This window comes from Numida meleagris, chromosome 12 (genome assembly GCF_002078875.1).
Source record: "Numida meleagris isolate 19003 breed g44 Domestic line chromosome 12, NumMel1.0, whole genome shotgun sequence".
NCBI lineage: Eukaryota > Metazoa > Chordata > Aves > Galliformes > Numididae > Numida > Numida meleagris.
In genome coordinates, this window is record NC_034420.1 from 7,590,214 (window position 1) to 7,610,771 (window position 20,558).

Here is a 20,558-nt window from a genome sequence, read left to right on the forward strand (position 1 = left end):
CCGTTTCCTGGAACCCGACGTGCATCTCTGAGTGTCTGCTCTAGGACTTGCCAGACAGTCTCCCATCTCGGAGAAGCTCAGTGATTTGTATAAAATGCTGTTACTATCACACCACACATTTTCTCTACCATGGCTCCGTACACTGGAGATCATTTCCTAACACACTCCTTCAGCTCAAGAAAATATTAATTGATGTCAGTTCATCTTCATACTTCTCTTTCTTAACTCCTCTCCTCACTGAGATGCAAGTAATCTCAAAACCTTCTGTATGCAATTAATTGGACTGCACAACGCACAAAACTGCCCCCCAAAACTTCATACTCTGACAGAACTAAAATCCTGATGGAAATAAGTTAATTCCTGAGGACCTTGTGGCACAACAGGATCACACAATCAGTCCTCCGTGAGACCCCCGTTTAACTCAGTGACCCACCTTTCTCTGGGGATGGGCAGCTCCTCCTGCTTTCTATCCCTACCCATCATTCAACACGAGACTTTAGATTTTACCTACCACACCTCAATAAGTTTGCGCTGAACAGAGAGTGACTAATTCCCTGCAGGGATTTTTGTGGGTGCTCCTCATCCTGAAGAATGTTTTACAAATAGTTGGTGTACTTAATGAGGCACTAATAGATTGCAGTAGGATCTTGCTATCCTCTATGTGCTTCAGTGATTAGAGCTGGGTAAGCAGGCACTTGTTGACATCAGGAGGAAAAAAGGCTTATATTTAATTAGGGGTTCTCTGAGGGAACGCGTATTAAGATTTCAGGTCCGAATGCTTCATATACACTCCTCCTTCCATGCTGACCTTCATCTTTTCTCTCTTCATGAGTTGTACCTTCTCTTTTATGAAAATTATAGTTTTTTTAATGAAAGCAAAACCAATCTGTGTCCTCTAACTTCGCTCTGGGACACTCAACATTGCTGGAAGAAACTTTCACTCAAATATTTCAGATTGAATTTCTGTCACACCGAAGTCAGTCAAAGTGCAAAATATTTGGAAACTGCATGTTAAAATACAAAACAAAAGGCAATAATAATGTGTAGTAGAGACAGGAGGCACAAAGAAAAACGATAAAGATCAGCTCTTTGCACTGTTGGTCTGCTTGATTCTTTTTAATTTTTTTTTTTAATATTTGCTTTCTAAAATAACAAATGAAATGTTCAGTTGGGATCTGTCCCAGCTTGATACCTGCAATTTTACAGAAGGAATCTTTTGCTGTTTCTTAAGGTGTGGAAAATGGGAAACTCACTTTCCTTCAGGCAAATACCCGACTGTTCTGGCACAGTTTGACGTGTTACATCACTTGATTCTCATGCCTTCTATTGAGCAAGAATTCAACATCTTGATTGATTGCACATGGGTGGACAACCCTAACCACCCCCACACGAAAAAACTGGAGGAGTTTGTTAACTAGGTTAGGTATAAACATACAATGGAATCACTAAGTCAGAATCCTCTCTCTTGACAATTTTGGTATCTACCCTGGCTTGTACATTCTTCCCAAATATACGTGGCTGCATGAGTCCCTTATTAGCCATTCCATGCGTCATTTTTTCAGCACTGTTGATGTCAACTGTGTAAGGCACTCCATCATATGGATGAGCATAAGGTACTGTACATCAATACCTTCTGGAATGCAGCCAGATAACATTCTCCCATGCAGAATATAGCAGGCACTTAACTAATGACCTGCTGCAGAAGCATATTTGGCATCGCCTTTTGGCTCCATTCGGAGCTCTGAAAACAAAAGCAATATTTCAATGATTGTGACACGTTATCGCTCTCAGAAAAGCATGCACTAGGTATTTTGTCTTTATCAGATGTAACAGGTCCATTAAAGCAAATAAACATTTGCTCACTGAGTAATTACTTCTTATTCTTCAAAATAACAACTTGGAGAGATGATAGGTTGGGAGAAGACAAGATACAGTCATAAAAGTAAAAAACTACCAGAGGCCCCTAGTAACATACACGTATTCAGAGCAGTAATTACCAGTAAGAGTTTCCTAATCACCCACCTCCAGGAAACAGATATAACTAAATAGATCTGAACATATGTTTTTCAACCAATAACATTTTGTTTTTCAAGTATCTAAAATCAGTCTAACTTGCTACTCTATTCCATGTCTGCTTTGCCAATTCTAGAAATGCTACCTCATTAGGACAAACATAATGCCACAAAATCCCTAAGCAGCTGACTGCCAGCAACAGCTCACACTCATCTTCAAGAATCACAGAGCCAGCTTAGGTTGGAATGGAGCACTGGAGATCACCCACTTCCACACACCTCTGCACCACCACCAAACCTTGGCCAGCTTAGAACAGATCAGGTTTCCGTAATCTCTTTGGGCAATCTATTCCAATGTTTGACTCCTCTCATTATGAAATTTGTTTTCGTCACATCTAATTGGAATTTCCCTTGCTGCAGTTGGCAGTATTCTCTCTCTTTCTTTCACTGTGTACCTCCAAGAAGAGTTGGTCTTCTCTGTACCCCAACCCTGCAAAACAGCTGAAGATAACAATAAGATTTACCTTCTGACCTTTGCTAGAATTGCTGCAGTATTTCAGTGTCTTTCATGTGCTGAAGAACCTGGACCTGTACACGGTGCTCCACACGCAGCCTCATAAGTGCTTAACAGGGCAAAATAATGATTTGTTTTGATGTGATAACGGCATCATTAGCAATACAGCCCAGTATGTGGGGTCAGACAACTTTGCTGTAGGGGCAAACCATTGACTCATGTTCAGCTTGTCCACCACAAGAAGAACCACGCCATATGCTCCCCTCAGTGCGCTGCTGAGCATCCTCACAGGCAGCACTCTGACCTAGATGAAGCTGTGGCCTACCTGGGGATGACAGCTCTCAGGCTGTCAGACCAGCTCCACTGAAAGTCTACGAAGGCAAACAAGTGCCTGCAAGTTTGGACAGAAAAGTGCCTCAAATGAGGCATGTTTTCAGCCAGCTGGTACAAATTTTCTCCAATTTGCTGATATGAATTCTTCCCATTCTTGAAGTTATGCATATGGATATTGAGGTATTTTGGTAACTTTTAAAATTAGACTTGCAGTAAATGCTCCGTGGCACTAATGTTACAGAATTTCGTTTTGAGATTTCGAGTCAATGTATTACCTCACTGCAGAAAGTGAAACAAAATATTGCTTTCTATGTATGGCATTTTTCTCCTAAATCTTCCAGTTAGATTTGATGTTTCAAAATGCACGGAACTCCAGAACTTTGACGGACTCCCTGCTGTGCCCACTTCTAGCATTCAGCCTCTCACCCTCTACATCATGGCACAGCTTCTCATCAGAACTGTATCTCTCCTATCTTAAAAGTGGTCTGGAAAGCCCGACAGAGCTTCACATCTGCTGCTCAGAAAATGAACGTCAACTTGATATGAAAGCCCTAAATCAAAACACCTAAGCATTAACAGAAAGGAAGGAATGGATTTTACACCATGGATTTCACACCATGGATTTGCTGTTATAGGGCATAGGATAAGCACCAGGAACCCTTTTGATAGCAAGACAACTTTCAAATGCCAAGAAAATCTGATTTCTTCACTAGGCCTCAGAAAATCTTCCTACACCAACTCAGAAAACTGCAAACAGACATTTTTACTCTTTTGCTAGAGCAATGGGACGGACACTAGAGTTGCATCAGACAGTATGCTCTGTGGCACAAAATGAGGCGAGGCGGTGTAACCAAAGCGGGATGTTTCCTCATACCAGTGTCAAGGAAGCTGCATGTTCTGTCAAGCTGCAGTTTTGTAGTTTCAAGTTGCCCTCAGAGTCTTGTTTGCTAAAAAACTATTTGGACCAGGAGCATCTTCTGGTTTGTTCTGTGTTTTGCTCTTGTTGCCTAGAGCAGGTAATTAGTAGCAGCATTAATTAAGTAGCAGGTAATTAATAGCAGCACTAATCAACAAACACTTCCATCAGTATCTCTCTTACTCTCCACAGAGAAGCATGAGTTAATAGTGCCCAAGGAGAAGCTGACTCCTGCAACCTCTTCTGTAAGAATATTTTGCCCCCCTGTCTTACTGAAGCTAGTGTATACAACGGTGCAAAAGCCCCAGGCTATCCTGCAATGGAGGGAAGGTGATCACTGAAATATTGTGGATTGTAACAGTTGTGTGAGGATTGTTCATACCATGACAAGTTGCACATCTGCATCCCAAGTCATTAAAGAGAAGGCGATTCTGGACAGATGGGTTTAAACAGAAATATGGGCTCAAACTCCACATTTCTTTGAACTTTATGAAAATGAATATTCAAATCTGAGATTTCCATTGTGATGCTATCCCTTCTCTGTATTACAAAAGCTGATCAAGTCACTGACACACCAGCATGTTGATTTGTTTAAAAATGCTGGACATGTCACCTATCACGCTGGTACGGGCAACAAAGGAAAAGGTGAGCAGGCAGAGGGATGTTCTGCACATCCCAGGGCAGCAAACCAGGCAGCAACTCAGCTGGGTGCACAGGCTCTGGGAACTCATCGCTTCTCTTTGCAAAGCTATGTACTGTTTGCTCCTTTCTTCACAAAACCTTGCTCCTGATCCCCAGACAGGTGGCACTCTGAAGGCAGACGGGGTGATCCTCTGGGCTGTGTGTGAAGGTGAGTGGATATCCACACAAAACATGCACTTCTCCAATCAGCAGGAATCTGTTTGAAAGGGCTCGGTGCATGGCCATGCTAACCAGCGTCAGCTTTACCCACAACTAGCGACAAGGGCCTCCAAAATTTCAGGAGAATAGGAATTAAGCATTTCAGCTACTCTCATATTAGTCTTTTGGAATACACCCAGTAAAAATTATTATCTTTTTTTTTTCCGTGGGAATTATGTTCAGCTCGAAGGGTCAATACGGCAGTAACAGGTCAGCAATAAGTACCACCTTACTGAGTCACTCTTTAAACTTGCTAATGGAGATGGAACAGTTAATTAGGCAAGGGGATTAGCCAAAAAACAATACATCTCCTTTATCACCACAATCCATGATGTGACTCTCGTCTTTGCCCTGTACTTATGACCTTCATATTGTACAGAAGACATTCTTACTGCCACTACCCATGGGCAACACCTTCTTCTAATTACCTTCTGTTAGGAGGATTTCATCATCAGGGTTCCTGCTCTTGGTGTGTGCGTATATATATACACTCACAGATGTACAAGCAGGTATTTAAGCTAAGAGTACTGGAATACTTAGAGCACAGATCGACTGTGAGACAGGTCAAGAACCCATGATTGCGATGAAGGCAACAGGCATTTTTGTGCTTCTCACCCTGGCGGTTCTTTGCTTAGCAAGTGAGTAACCTTCTATTGGTTAACATGCTATAGTTATAATGTTCTATTACTGAAGATTCTTGATCTGCTAGGGTAGATAGTGGTGGTTGCTGGGCTTGGGCGGCAGAAGGCAAGTGAAATGTTACACGCGCGCACTATTTAGCAAGCAACATTTCAGCAGCTTTGCAGTTGCCAACTTGCGTAGATGAAACCTATTCCTTGATAGCAGCGTGAATCAGAGCTGCGTTCTGCACTGTAACTGAAAAGTGAACTGCAAAGCCTCCGAACTCAAACAGGTTTTTACCTACTCATTTTCTTCTTCAATCTGAGTGGGTTGCTTGGAGCTAATGAGATCCTTCTCCTGCCAAACGGAGCAAGCAGGAGATAGCTGATTATGCACCTGCCATAAAATATGCTGTGAGCAACCTCTTTATGAGGTCAGTTTACCATGCTAGAGGTAGCTTTGAGGCACAAGCTGCTCTATCATAAAATACGGAACTGGGGGGAATTTCTTGAGCCTTCAATTGGTGTTTTTTTTTTGTTTTTTTTTTTGGAACGGAAGCTTGCAATATATAAAAAAGAGACACAAAAATAAGTACACTTAGAATAACTGAAAGGAGTGCAAGCCTTTGCTGTTAGTATAGAGGTCCAATAGCACGATTAATGTTAAAGCAGCAAAATACAACGGAAATGTTGAAACAAAACTAAAATTGTGAAACCAAATAACCTTTTTTTTCATTTTGAAACCACTCTGGAAATTTTGATTCTTAGGAAAAAAGTCAATCTCAATGAAATTGCACTTTTTTTTAATGAGAAATACGCTTTCAGACCATTTCATTCACTGAAGCAACAGCAACAAATATTGCTCTCATAAGAACTCCAGCAAATCCCTTCTGTAGACATTCCAGTTTATCTTATCTACTTCAAAACTTTACAGATCAGTACTTTATGAGCCAGATTTTTTTTTTTTTATGTACTGCGTAACTTACACTGGTTTTCATTACCTTGGATGACTTTATTTGATGACAAGACGTAGGCAGTTTGATGGAAGTGAAGCTCAATGGAAAGCTGACTGTCGTTAAAGATCCAGAAGAGCTGTATTTAATTAAAAAAAAAACAAGTGCTAGCGCTGCATTGCTTTTTATAACATATTGCTTTCTCTTCCTGCTCCTGTACAAAAGTCTCTGCCTGATGACTTTTATCCTCTTGAAGCCATAGGATGACAATTACAGGACAGGAGAAGAACAAAACACATTCCTGAAGAAAGTAATGGATGTGTCACCACAGTAGAGACATGCCAGTGTTACCTGATTACTTTCTGGGAGGTGTAATTACCATTGAAGAGCTGTTTTGAAGGAGCTTTTTGAAGCCCCACCTGAAATCAGGGCTCCATTAGATTAGGCGCGATGTGTATACAGAATAGGAAGCAATCCTTCTGCTGATTAGTTTAGAACCCAAGGCAAGGGAAAACACTTTTTGAAGTGGCACTATGATCCATATTTCATTATCATCATAATCTACATTATATTTTAATAAGGTTATTATCCTCATTATAAACAGGGGGAAAAAAAAAAGAATATCAGGACTGTGTGACTTGCTTACCACCACACATGAGTTTTTTGGAAGACCCAGGAATTCAAACCCAGTCGTGCCCAGCTAGTTCATCCAGAGAACGTGAGCCATTTAATGTAATACTGACTCCTGGGTCTTTAATCTTTCTCTGATGAAAAGGGGAGCAATAGACTCCATTCCCAGATGGCAAAGGCTGTTCTAGCTGCTGACACAGACTTCTGAGGTAAACAAGGCAGTGAGACCCACTTGTTGGGTAAGTCCTGACACATGTAACTTATTTAACGCTTATCTAAGGCTAACACTGGACTGTGTAACCATTTACTTTCAAGAAAGCAGGAGACTTGATGTTGCTAGAAACACTCATGCTAATGAGAGCAGCCCAGCTGCAAACTGAATATTCACCAACCGTGTTCTTTTACTTCATCTTTTGTGATTCTGTTTATATTGCAGATGCTGACAAGGAGAACGAGGTGAGTCATTTTCTCCTTCATTTCTAGATAAAAACACATAGTTTGTAACAACAGTGCACTGAGATCAATGAGGTCAGAAAAAAACACATGAACCAATTGCTGCCAAAACCAAAAAGAAATCCCCAAGGCTGAGATATGCGGCTTCCATACAGTTGCTCTGACATTTTCCAGATGTTGTTATGCATAATGCAGTCTGAGCAAGAAATAGATCGAGGCAAAATTATAAGCCAGAAAAATCAGGATTTTTTTTTTTTAATTTATCTGGTGACAACATTGTAAGGCTTACTTGGTGACTTTCAGATCCTAAATCGCATATCTAACATTTTAATTTATCCCTGACTGCACTGGAGTGTCCATCCTCAAGTCACTCCCTCCTCAGGTGAGAAAAGAGCTCACTGGGGACTCCAGTGGACAGCAGCAGTGCGTGGAAATTCACACACACTCCTCCCAGCACAGCACACTCAGCCTCTGATGCTGGAACGCAGGCTAACACATGCACTCTTTTCCAGGAGGAGCCTGTTCCACTTCCTTTTCCATTTTGCTGTTTGTTAAATATGTATGTGGCAAATTCATTAGGTCTCTAGCTTGTTTTGTTAGCTGACCTTCACCTCTCACAGGTTAGTGTTTGACCAGCTATGTATTCCCTCCCATGCCACCACCTTGGCTGGGTTATGTGGCAGAAAACTGCTGTACATTCGATCTCTGATCTCCTTCTGCGAGTGGAGCCACAGCATTTGACGTGCATTGGAGGAGAAAGAAACGACCAGCCAAAGGACAGGACCAGGTTAACCAGTGTCCCATATGCTTCTCTTATGGGACAATGGACTTGAGCCCACAATACCTCAAGGATTAATTGGTTAATGACCCTTTTGCCAGGGGAGCCCTCTCAATTTACCAATTGTCACTGCAGCTGCAGCCCAGGCTGCTGAGGGAGGTGACCACATGTGGCTCCACACTCTTCACTCACATGCAGGCCCTGGACAACGACTGGCACACAATAATCATATAACCTGCAATAAATTCCAGGTCTTGGTTGGAGTAGTACTCCTTCACTAAGAGATGAGATGAAGGGCAAAAAATGGGGCCACAATAAGAGAACAGTGAAGCCAGGCTCTGTTTCAAATCCTTACATGTGCAAAGCATATTTTTGATAGATCTTCAGAAAGGACAATCTCCAGTCATAGATTCCCTGCAAAGAATAATGTTTCCAATTCTCACAAGGCTGGCAGTGAACAGAGCTGAGCTCACATTAGTTGCAGCAGCACATAAAAAGAGAGGTGATTTCCTAGGCAAGCAAACTCCAAGCTTTCAAGGATAACAAATAATACATTGAATAGAACACGTGAACTATACAAGAAACTCCTCAGCTGGCAAATGCCAGGAGCAACATTCATTTCACAAAAGAAGACTGAGCTGCAGAAGGAGTACAGCAGCTCTTTCAGGAGTTTCGTTTATTAGTTTGTACTTCCATTTTTTATATACACATCTGTAACAAATACAGTCCCACTGTCAGATGAAAGAGAGCCTTTCAACAATTTCTTTTCATTTACCCAGGACTTGGTCTAATTCTGCCTGGCCGGATCTCTTCACCAGTGTGAGAACTGTCAGAAGTTATATTTGTGGAATAAAAAGACAGAAACCCTTCACATCTTGAAAAAATAATCTTAATTTAATTTACTGACAATTGCAAACATGGAGAAAAAGATACATTAAGACTCAAATTTTTGTAGATGGAAAATGGGCTGTATTATTTCCCTGTGATTATATTTTTATTCAGGTAGGCAGCAACGTCCCCAGAGGTGCTCAGTACCTGCCATCATGCATGTCTGTCAGAAGAAACATTTCTTCTTTGAGGCTTGGGCTCAGCTAGTGCAGATGGTGGAGCTCCACTGACGGCTGATCTACAGCAGCTGATAACATTGCCCCAAAATGTCATCTGTCCATTATTTCTGTAGGTGACTAAAGAATGTAAGAAAGACTTGTTCCAAGACAAATGATACTGTATTTGCAGGTAGACTGCAGTGAATACACGAGGTTAGAGAGAGGAAGACCTATCTACTGCGAAAAGCTCTACCAACCTTTTTGCGGCTCTGATGGGAAAACATACAACAACAAATGTTCTTTCTGCAAGGCAGTCCTGTAAGTAATGTCCTGAGTAATGGCCTCTGAATAAGCTCAAATCTGAGATGAGCTCAGTTATCTGGTACTTCCACTTCATTTTGTCCAGGGTCTCTACTCCTCTGTTTCTTTGCTTAATCTTTATAGAGAAACTGCTTCTCCCACTAGTAAGGCCCAGTAGAGGCAAAGAGGTGTCTTTGGTATTTGTGGGAGCAACTTCCTGCTCTAGCAGAAACTGGAAGTAGAACAGCCAAGAAAAGAGTCCAGTGAGCAGCACTGGGCTATCAAGGCACCCGGGCCCAAATTGGCTCATATCAGAACTCAAATGTGGAATTTCCACGTTTCCAATATTGGAAATATTTTCAAACTGGAAATATCAGAAATATCAGAGCTTTCTTACTACTTAAGTATAAAATACATCATTTTTAAAAGAAAATGCTTTACAAATCAGTGTCTTCTTGCCTGCTGCAAATGTTTATAGTGTCTTTTCTGTAAGAAAATTGTTGGCTGTAAAATTCATAGAGATTTTAGTCTGCAATGGAAAGCTTACTGTCTGCACTGTGTCCTTCCATTCCTTTGCAGGAAGAGCAGAGGAGCCTTACACATGAAGCAAGCAGGCGTATGCTGAATTAATTCCACATGACGGAGAAGAACGCTGAGAACAGCTTTACACTGCCTTATCATGATCTCCTAATTTAATTTCATTCATCTTGCCTGTACTAATAATAGAGAACAAAGCTCCAAATACACTTTTCAGCTGTGCTCTGACGTCTGCTGCTTCTCCCTGCTGCGGAGTGCTGAGATTGGTGCTTCTGTCATCCCTGCAAAACTTCCTCAGGATTCCCATAAGCACTCCTCTTTCTGTAGCACACTGGTTTTCATGCAAGCTCTGCATTGTATATCTGTCTCCATAGCGAACATTCAAATCTTCTTACATTGCCACCTGCAGGCATTGCTTAGTTTTCCTAGTTGGTGCTTGCTCCCACTTGCTCTTTTCAGATATTTCTTTTCAAAAGCCTCAGCTTTCCTATGAAGCACTTGGACACCTTCAGTTTTGTAGCTAAATTTTTAATTCTCATTTTTCTTTTGACTTCATGCAATTCTGATTCATTTATGTGGTGTAACTTCTTAGGTTGCATGTTTATTAAAATAAATGTAGACTCTTTGCTTTTGTCTGTGGTGACCTCTGTACAGAATAAAGGTGTTATATCAGTTATTCACAAGCAAGACACTTCCCAGATTATAGAAAATAGTTATAGAGCTGGAGTCAGAGCCAGTGTGTTGGCAGCGCAAAGAGCTGAAGACAAATGTTGTAATATGAGTAAGATACACTAGATGGCCCCATGTTATTGAAATTTACACTGCAATCAGGGCCATTTTTTCCCCTCAAATGAAACAAATCCACAAAGGTGTAGGACTGTATAAGCCTCGCAGCAGTGTCTCTGCTATATCCTGTAATGTGGTCTATGAATCTTTTAACTTCTGATAAATTGGCTGCTCTCAGACCTGAAGAAATTTGTGTTCTGCTATTAACATCTTTATTATCTTCATTATTAAGCTGCTTTATGTCTTTCACACTTAAATAGTCAGTCAGTCAAGGGAACACATTTTCCACAGCTAAAGCTTATTAATGAATGAATTTCCTGAGATTAAGTCTGAAGAAAACTTTGGAACTGGAATGTAGGTAACAGGCTGAAGAAAGACTCATACTTCAGAGGAATGGAAAATGAAAAAGGAAACTTCTGTCCTTGCCTTTGAAGGCAAGATACTAGGAAGCTGAGCCATCCCACTGCTGGCTGAACAGCACTATAGTATCAGGCAGACAGCGTTCTGTAGCAGAAGGACTGAGAGGATTTGTTGGTCCATTGTGTATCTGCCATTCATCCTGGCAGAGCTGAGAACATTATCCTGAGTCCTTGTACTGAGGACACTGGAAATCTCTTTGGTAACCACCAGAGAGATGGTCTTTCAAAGGTTACTTCTTTACAAAGGAATTAAACCACGTCAGGACCCAGCTGTGAGTACTGGGACTCCACCTTTCTTTACTTTGAAATAGCTAGCTTGGCCCTGGCGTGACTCTGCCTTGGATCACAGTTCTTCCCAGTACTTCTCAGGCACGTATTGGAAGGCTAGAGGTCATTGCCAGGCGGGAAACTGCATGAAGGCACCTTGTTTTGGGAGGTGAAAGAGACTGCATAGCACAGATATGCTACGAAACTAGCTGATGTGCTATGAGACTAGCCAACCTCTGCATGTGAGGCTCTGCTTAATTTGCTATTACATGTATATGCAATTCCAGTCTTTGGTTTATAATATGATCTGGTTGAACCGTTTTTTGACTAATTGCCTATAAAACTCAGTAAAACGGATGCAAATCTTCTGGTATTTGATGTTGATTGTGCTGATTATAGCCAAGTAACATACATGGGTCCAAATGGATTCGAAATTCAATACTCCTTTTTTTTCTGATTTTGGTTCTCAACTGCAGAGATGAAAACATCACACAAAGCAGTATGTGGTATGAAGGGGGTCTTAATCCCAAGGAGTCCCAAAGATCTGTTCTCTTTCTTATACACTTGCTGCCTTTCAGATACTCAATAGGCCTTTTGGAGGAGACTCTTAGAACTCAGAGAACTCAGAATACAAAACATTAACTGTATCTTTTTGGGAAAAGATATTTAAAAGCTCGACAACAGTAAAAGCTGTACCCACCTGATGACCTTAGCTAGGAAAAAAAAAACAAAAGTAAGATAAAGCTGAAAGCAAAAAAAAAGGGGGGGGGGGGGAAGAGGAATAATTAAATGCTGAAGTACATATCTCTAGAAAAATTGAGTGGTATATTCCAACCAAGTAAACAGCATGAAACAGAAATACTCTGCACTTCTATGTCAAATACTACTAAATAATGAGTAAATTTAACAAAGTTCTTCCTCTTTCTGATTCTCCATTTCCTTAAAGCATTACCTACCCTGGTAACAGTAACTACTGAACATACAGAAATCCTGGTCAGCATCATTATATGCTATTCCCATTCACTGCTTTGTCCCCTGAAATCACAGAACAAAAGTGGGATTTATTCCCCACTGTGGGAGGCTTCTGACTCCTTTCTAAGGGACAGTGGTGCTTGTAGTACATTAAAAGCCTTCTCATCACTCTGTATAATTCAAAGGTCATTGAGACTGATGTTGGGCTATCTATGACCTTGGCTTTAACTCTCATCTTTCAGAAAGGAGAAAATCGACGTATTATTTTCTAAGTGATGCGTAAGCAGAAGATACTCATTTTGATGTGCTGTTGAGGTTCTCAGTTTAGAGCAACAGTCTGAGCCAAATGCCAGGATAAAACTGGAAACTGAAACATTCAGACTAATGAAGATGGATGAAGGGTTTCTGAACAGACCACAGTCCTCTTCTCTTTGAAAGTGAAGTCAAGATTAATTAGCAACTTCATGCGTCAAAGGATGAACTACTGCTCTGAATGCTGGATCACACAAGTGGCTTATGTGAGGAACAGAAAGCTCCCAGAATGAACAGTGTGGTCGCTCTCTTCATGGTACCTCCCAGAGTGTGTTTCTGCTTGCTGTATTTTTCTCAACAAACTCAGACTTTATGTGTGGTGTGTAGGGAGAAAAGTGGTTGAGAGCATCATCTTCAGGTGCAAGAGTTAGGTTCAAATGGAATCTGTTTATTTTCTCTCTGAAATAGAAGATGCTAGAAATCCTCGTAATTCTAGTACGAACAGAGAAATATGGACCTTTCAGTGATTTGCATGACTATCTTCCCACTGTCTTTGGAGAGCACTGGAATGGTGGCATAGATTATGAAAACACTGAAGTAAATGGATGTTAGAGCTTTTTATCCTTATTTTTCCATCTGGCCAACGATAGGAACTTCACCTAATCTTGAAATACTTTTGAAGTTGCCATGTCTTGAAATTGAAGTTAAGATAGCTGACAAGAAAAATATTGCAATAAAAACCTTCACTAGGCCACGAGAGTATTCATGTTTTTTTTTTTTAATGCCTTTTTTCATTCCTCTTTAGCCAGATTGCACACACTAGTACTTACAGCATTAACTAGATATGCTGCCAGTAAAGAGCTAAATTGTACAACTGTTCTAAGGAGAAGTTGTTGTTAGGGCCACAAGTGCCCATGACTTCTGGCATGAGAACAATGAGACTGAAGTCCTGAGTGCATTGACTGGTGAGAAATGCTAGTCAGATGACCCTGACTGTTGCTTTTTTGGAGTAACATATGTATGAAGCATGTGTGTGTAGGCAGGTAGTGAAACTAAAGATAAACCAGTGGCAACAAAAAAATCTGCCAGCATGTTATTTCCCATCAGCTGGAGTTGTTTCCTGTTAAAAGAGGTAAGGTGAGAAAGGTTAAGTAACCTAATTCTCTTTGTACTGAATGAGAAAAATAATGGAGGATGTTGGTAGAAAACTGTTCTGCCTATTCTAGCACACAGACTAAAGCCGGCGCTGTTGTGCATTTTGTTTATCTGGAAAGCAACAACGAGGCAGCATGAATGCAAATGAGTGAAGCAAAAGTTTCTCAGAGCTCAAAGGCTGCTGGTTTTGAATAGTCAACCTAGAAGTTTCTCAGACCAGATCATCTTGCCCTGACCGTGTCTTGGCTGAGAAAGATCACATTGAGGAAACAGAGTCAAACTCTGATCTTTTATCACAATGACAAAAAATCCAGCCGACAATTTGGGGGATATTTTCTGTCCTGTAGCTTGGACTGTTACAGCCAAAGTGGATATTCACATCACCTGCTTAAGGATATTCAGGTTTTTAAGCCACTGCATGTGAACCAAACCTAAGATAACTAAGTTTCCTATGCAGCCAACACACATCTACAGGGGTGATGGAGAACCGTGGAAGTTAAAGGCCTAAAATGCACAGTATATACATCCACCACAGACCTCTGGAACTCTAATTCTTTTCTGAACAATTCTGACATGAAACAGTAGCAGAGAGCATCTGAGAGCAACGCTCTCCAACATAGCGTGCTTGCGCCGTTTATCTCCCCCTGCTAAACAACATGTGGTGGCCCATAGCTGCAGATAACACTGAGAAGCATATCAGCTTTTGCCACATACCAGACCAAAGAATTTGCATACTGCTGTAAATGACATCTGAAAATAAATGCGGAAGCAGCCAGACAATCTGGACAGTCAAGCTTGTGCAATGGAGCAATGACATAGAGATATGGGGAAGAAAAAATGTACCTAGCTTGTGTGAGCTGACAAAACATGCTCAGATTCTGTTTGCTTGAAATAAAACATGGGTATCCAGATATTGGCATAGAAAAGAAAAATAGAATAAATGTCCTTGCACTCATAGAGTATATGAGTTTTCAAAACTCTGCTGAAAAAGAACTTGTGTATCATTGATATGTCTTTACACATATGTGGATAAGAAGGTAGAAGCTTCACAGCAAGATCTTCTGATGCTTTGTTTTTCCCTTCTGCTACAAGAGGTAACACAATATGGGCCTGAAAATCAGATGGCTTGGATTTCTGGAAAAGAGAATGACAGTGCTATAATAAAACTTCTTCACTTGTCCATAAAGCCCAAACTGTATCCTCTAGTACTGTTGTTACTGTCATTGCTCTGGCAGGTAAGTCGTGGATGTCCAACCTTTGGGCTCACATGGGCTGCACTGAGCGAGGAGGAATTGTCTTGGGTTGTTATTGAAGGTCGCTCCAAAAGTAATGCCTCCTATATATTTCCATGCAAATGACAACAGATACAAAGAGCACAATAACACTATTTGACTGAGCAAATTCTCAGCTACAAAACACTATTTTTCAGCACCATTTGCTACGCTTGTTTGCCAGTGATGAACAAGATCCTGCAGGTCACACTTGTAAAAATCTGCACCAGTGGAGGTGATCCACTGCAGCTGTCACCACTGCTGTAACGCACCACCCACTGCCTCACTGCTCACATCCACTGCTTGGTTCCATCAACAAGTACTGATGAATGCCAATGGGTGCACTTTTTCCACATGGAGGAATTCAGTTCCATACACACTTCCATGTCAGATGCCATTGTGTCAGACTCCCCCTTTGCTGCCATCTGTCACACGGCAACCACATGTGATGGATATTGGTGGGAAGGTTCAACCTCTACTGCTATACCTCCAGCATCTGCCTCTGACATCGCAGGCCAACATCATAAAATAGGAGACATTACTTTCAGAGTAGCCGCATAACATATAGTTAATGTATACAAAGTAAAAAAAACTGATTTTAATCTGTAATGCTTTTTATTAAAACATATAAAAAAGAGAGCACCAGAACCATAAAACCAGTGGCCTATGTGAGCTTGTTTTGGTGAAACAGTCCCTGGTTCGATGGCAGTGGCCACAACTCTCAGTGAGTTCTCGAGATGTTCATCAGAGATTTTTGATGAAGCTTTACTCTTCCTGTACTTTACCCTTCAGAACAGTTGTTCACAAATGTAGGCATTGCCATCACTTGAGCTGGCACCACACTGCGTCCCATGCCCATTCCAGCCCAGCCAGGGTTCGTAGCGCTCCACTGCCCGGTGGGTGCTGCAGGGCTGGGCCGGGCTGCTCGGTGGGACACAGCCCCTGCCATGATGGTGCGGGGCAGGGCATGGCCGCACTGCCAGTGGCGCTGGGTTGCACGTGGCCCGTGGGCTGAGGGCTGGACATGTCTGAGTACAGAGGATGAGGAGCACTGTTGATCTACATGCTCAGCATAAGAAATGGGCCCTGCCCCAGATATCTCAGAGATTGACCTGGAAGGCAAACTGTGGAGGGGGAGTATAGTCACTTCAATCAAAGCATCATAGGTACCAGAGATGTACGGCTGAGCCAGAGCCAAAATCCAGGTCTCCTGACTCCTACGCTATCAATTACCTTCTTAAAGGCATCAATGGCAACATGAAAAATTGCCAGCTGTATTCCAAAGTTGCTATTGCATAAAGCATTCTTTAGATCACACCAGAATTCCACGTCTCTGAACAGAATACCAGATGATTGAATGGTGAAATATAATGGAACATAATTCAACAGGCTTCATTATGGTAGTATCAGTGTCTGGTCAGCCTGGAGAGCTGGATTCTCACCCTGCCCTAAAAATAGCGTGATACTGTTCAGGCTGTTTACAGTAAATTGCTCAAAGGTTATCTCATGCTCATTGAGTGTTTCCAATTACTACAATTATTCATGGTTTCTCAATCTTCTAATAATACTAAATATTGGGGGCGGGAGGGAAGCAGGCCCTTAGTGTCTCAAATAAAGACAATATAAGCAGAAGACATTTGAAACTGTTTTATCTTAACATCACAATATCTCACTTTATAGGTTTTACTTGTTATACGCTAAGAGATCTGGTAAACAAAATGCCACCACCAAAATACCAGTGAAGTCTGTACCACTTAGCAAAATTCTCACATTCTTTATTTCAGCCACATGTCAGGAAGGTGATATCTTAAAAGGTTTGGGTTTTTTATTTCCACAATTTAAATCCCAGATTCTGGACCAAAAAAATGTGGAGGGGGAAACAAAAAGACCAGTGTCTTTTTCCCAGTTTTATATATTCCGTAGAATTACATATTGTAGATAATCTTATTTCAAGACAACAGACTGACCATGTTATATGTTAATGTTATGCAAAACTTCTCATTTTACTGCAGGATGTTGTATTCATTTGAAATATTTTCTTCTATTAATGTATTTGATTTTCATCACATACATTTTTGTCAGTATATGCTATGTATTTGAATTCTTATCCTACACTGTTGTTAGAAGATGAAAAGAAACTGATGGTTGAGGAAATATGGATTTATTTTCTCACTGGAAAGCAATGGTTATAGGATTCTACATATTCACTTAGAAGAGACACGATACTCTTCTGAGTTTAACAAGCCACATGCAGAAAACTATGTATCTGTTATGAAAAACAAAACAAGCCAAAATAAAAAGTCATCATAATTGTCAAGAAATGTGTGACACACAGAGCTGCCTGGGAGGCCTTGCTGAAAAGGTTTCTTATGCCAACCATTGTCTGTGGCACAGAGTCCATTATTGTCAGTCTTTTTCTGTTCAATTCAGACTTCCATGTTTCATCTGTCACAATGACAACTCTAATGGTTGTCTTACTTTTTTCTTCTCCAAAGCAATAGAGGCAACCATCAATGTAGGGAAAAAAAAAACCCAAACAACTAATATTTAAGTGCATTTAAATGAAATGAACTCTGATATTGTTCAGAGAAAATTATTCAGAGTTATCAGCCCTACCTGTGCTAATGTACTTGATCGCGTTTAGCTTTTTTTGGACTAATGCACGAATAAATTCCTCATACATACATATAATGTGTCTAAGTACACACATATACATATATGGCAGATTTTCTCCTTTTCTTGGTTACAAATACTTCCTTGCAAAAATCATTCAAGAAAAAAAAATTGCTGTTATGCAGAAGATAAATAGACCACAAACAACAACAAAAAACCCTTAGAATTTGGTAACAGTTGGGTTCTGGTATTCATTTCCTTGAGGAATGCGGAAACTGAGGCAGTAATGACCTCCCTCTGGAATCACTCAAGAGAACGGCTTGATCAAATTCAAATCCACACTGTGCATCTCTCCATCTTTGGATAGTTCATAAGCACTTAGTAAACTTCTGAACTTTCATCTTACAGAATGAGAATGCTTTGATAGTTTGGGCAATTTATAATAATGCAAAACTTTTTATTCAAGTTATATGAGTTACCTGAACTAACATATCAAATGTCCATGAAGGGATGTTTCTCCAATTCTATGGGACACTACAGAGATGCAAATAAATGCATGTAGATACACACGTAAAATCTGAAAACCTAAAACTTTTCCTCATTGTTTGGAATATAAAATTCCAGCAGAAGATGGTCACAGGCATCACTGGTTATGAAGCTGTCTCTCTGTTAGGCCTACACACTCTCTACAGAACAAAAAGTCAGATGGCATCAGCAACAAGCACGACAGCTCTGGTATCTCATGTCCAAAGATAAATGTCTCTCTTGGCCGAGCTGCAATCACGCTCCTTCAGACCTCCCAGAAGCAGCTCCTAAAGGCAGAGGTGCCATACAGGCACGGGGAAGGCTGCTTTCCCGTCCATGCCACTGAGGTGCCATCTTCTGGGAGAAGCACAGCACATCCAGTGGCGCTGGCCTCCCACCTGCAAACCTCTGTCCCGTTTGAGCAGAGCTGAAAAGGAGATGATTTTATGTGACATAGAGCATAACAAAAGGATGGAATTGTTTCTGCTGCTGCATTCACTCTGGGATTCTCCAGGCTATGGCTAGTTTCCACTCCTGCAGTGGGCAAGCCCAGCATTGCAAGGACTGGAGATACATTTATGTTCATAGACTTAAGTGTGAATTTACAGGAGGGCTTGAGGATGCTGTCAGGAAGGACTCACACCCTTCCCAACAGAGGAATGACAAAGAAGAGCAATTCCATCCCTGCTCCCAGCAAACGCTGAATTATAGCTCGCTCTGGCCCCAGCTGTCTCCTAGCTCTTGCAGTGACCAGGACCGCAGTTTAATTCCCTCAGCTCCTTGCCCCAATCCATCCCTACCTCTCCTGCAGCAGGGGAATGGGAATTCATCCCCATCACTCAACTCCAAATACACATTTAACTACAGTTCCCTTTGGAGTCGAACATTTACTGTAGCTTTCCTGTCTGAGCAGGAAAAAAATTCAGAAGCTCAAAGGAGGACAAGGTTTCCTTTGCTTCCTTTGTAAATATTTGATATCACAAAACACCACCTGTACCAATTGCTTTTGTCCATGCCTGCATGAGGGAAGTGTCAGACACAGAGATGCTATACTATTTGACTTTTTTTGTTATATACTATATTAAGATTTTATGCTATTTCTGGAAGATGTTTTTGTTCTGCAATTCTGCCCTGCAGCACAGTCTCTTAGGTCTGTTGTTTCAACAGGCTGCACCCTTTTAAAGGAGAGCAGAGGTGCACTTGTTGGCTGTCAGCAGATGGCACCTCCCAGTGCCATGACACATTCTACAAAGGGCTCCCTGTAATCCTCCACAAACCAACACAAACTGAATATGCCTTTCCACCTTTGTGAAATTAAACAGCCAGCAGTTCGTGTGAATTTCTAAGCAATATTATCAAGCAACCAAAGCAGATTAATGGCTATTCTGAACATGTTCACTGGGGAGCTGGACAGTCCTTCTTGGTAGAGGAAAACACAATAGCTTCCATCAAAAGCAGCAGCAGAGGACAGCCCTGGGTGACTTATTACTGAGGAAGACAAGACCAATGCATTCAGTGCAACCAAAACAGCTTGGCAGCATATGATCTCCCAGGTCTTGTCTTCCAATTTATTAAACTTTAATTACAGTTCTGAAGGGTCCAAATATCAGTAGAGTGGTACTTCCTCCTGTGGATGAACTTTATTGCTTCAAATGGATATTTACAGCATGAAATGGGGCATAGACATTTAAACCTTGGTGAGAGCATTACTGACAAATAGGAGGGACTCTGAATGTCAGAATCCCCTTGATTGACTTTCAGCAGGTATCAGCTGTGGAGAGAGCAGCAAAACACTGTCTGTTGACTCAGTGATGCAGGTGAAACTTATCAGGTACAAGGTTTCTTATAAAACATGGATATCTTGGAGTTTAAGTTATGTGAAGAAAATTTCTATAGAGCCCTGTTGATAGAGATAGGAGCAGATATGGGAAAAATGATACATGATTGTTAATTAGGAGCGGTAGATACAGTGGGTATATTAGCTTTAAAAGATTTTATCTTGTAGTTTCTGTTTGTGACTCTCTGGATATTCAATAGTTGTTCCCTAGAATCTTTTACTTTTGAAATGTTTATGAGTTTTTGCTAGCCATTTCACAAACAGTTCCCAATTTTGACATAAATTGAGATGGGCTGTGTCTTAGAAAGTTAATATGGAATGGAAAGTGTTCCAGAAAACTGAAGGTTAGAAATATCTTTTGAGAGACTTGTAAGTACTGAGAGTCTGTAGGTTATTAAATAATATCACAATACTTTTCTAAAATATGGACTTGAGATATGTATGTATCCCTCAGCTCTAAATTAGAGGT

The 20,558-nt window shown here is 41.0% G+C and overlaps 1 protein-coding gene across 1 annotated transcript; it reads left to right on the plus strand.

Annotated features, from left to right (window-relative positions):
• Positions 5,250-10,388, plus strand: LOC110405131 (ovomucoid-like). The gene is made up of 4 exons (XM_021410110.1): positions 5,250-5,313; positions 7,315-7,334; positions 9,346-9,473; positions 10,035-10,388. The coding sequence occupies exons 1-4, from the start codon at positions 5,250-5,252 to the stop codon at positions 10,078-10,080; spliced, it is 258 nt and encodes an 85-aa protein (XP_021265785.1). The 3' UTR covers positions 10,081-10,388.

Bases quoted from the DNA above. Each gene is read 5' to 3' on its own strand.
- LOC110405131 (XM_021410110.1), top strand. From the start codon at position 5,250: ATGATTGCGATGAAGGCAACAGGCATTTTTGTGCTTCTCACCCTGGCG. The intron at 5,314-7,314 runs GTGAGTAACCTT...TTTATATTGCAG, and splicing joins GGCGGTTCTTTGCTTAGCAA to ATGCTGACAAGGAGAACGAG. The intron at 9,474-10,034 runs GTAAGTAATGTC...ATTCCTTTGCAG, and splicing joins TCTTTCTGCAAGGCAGTCCT to GAAGAGCAGAGGAGCCTTAC.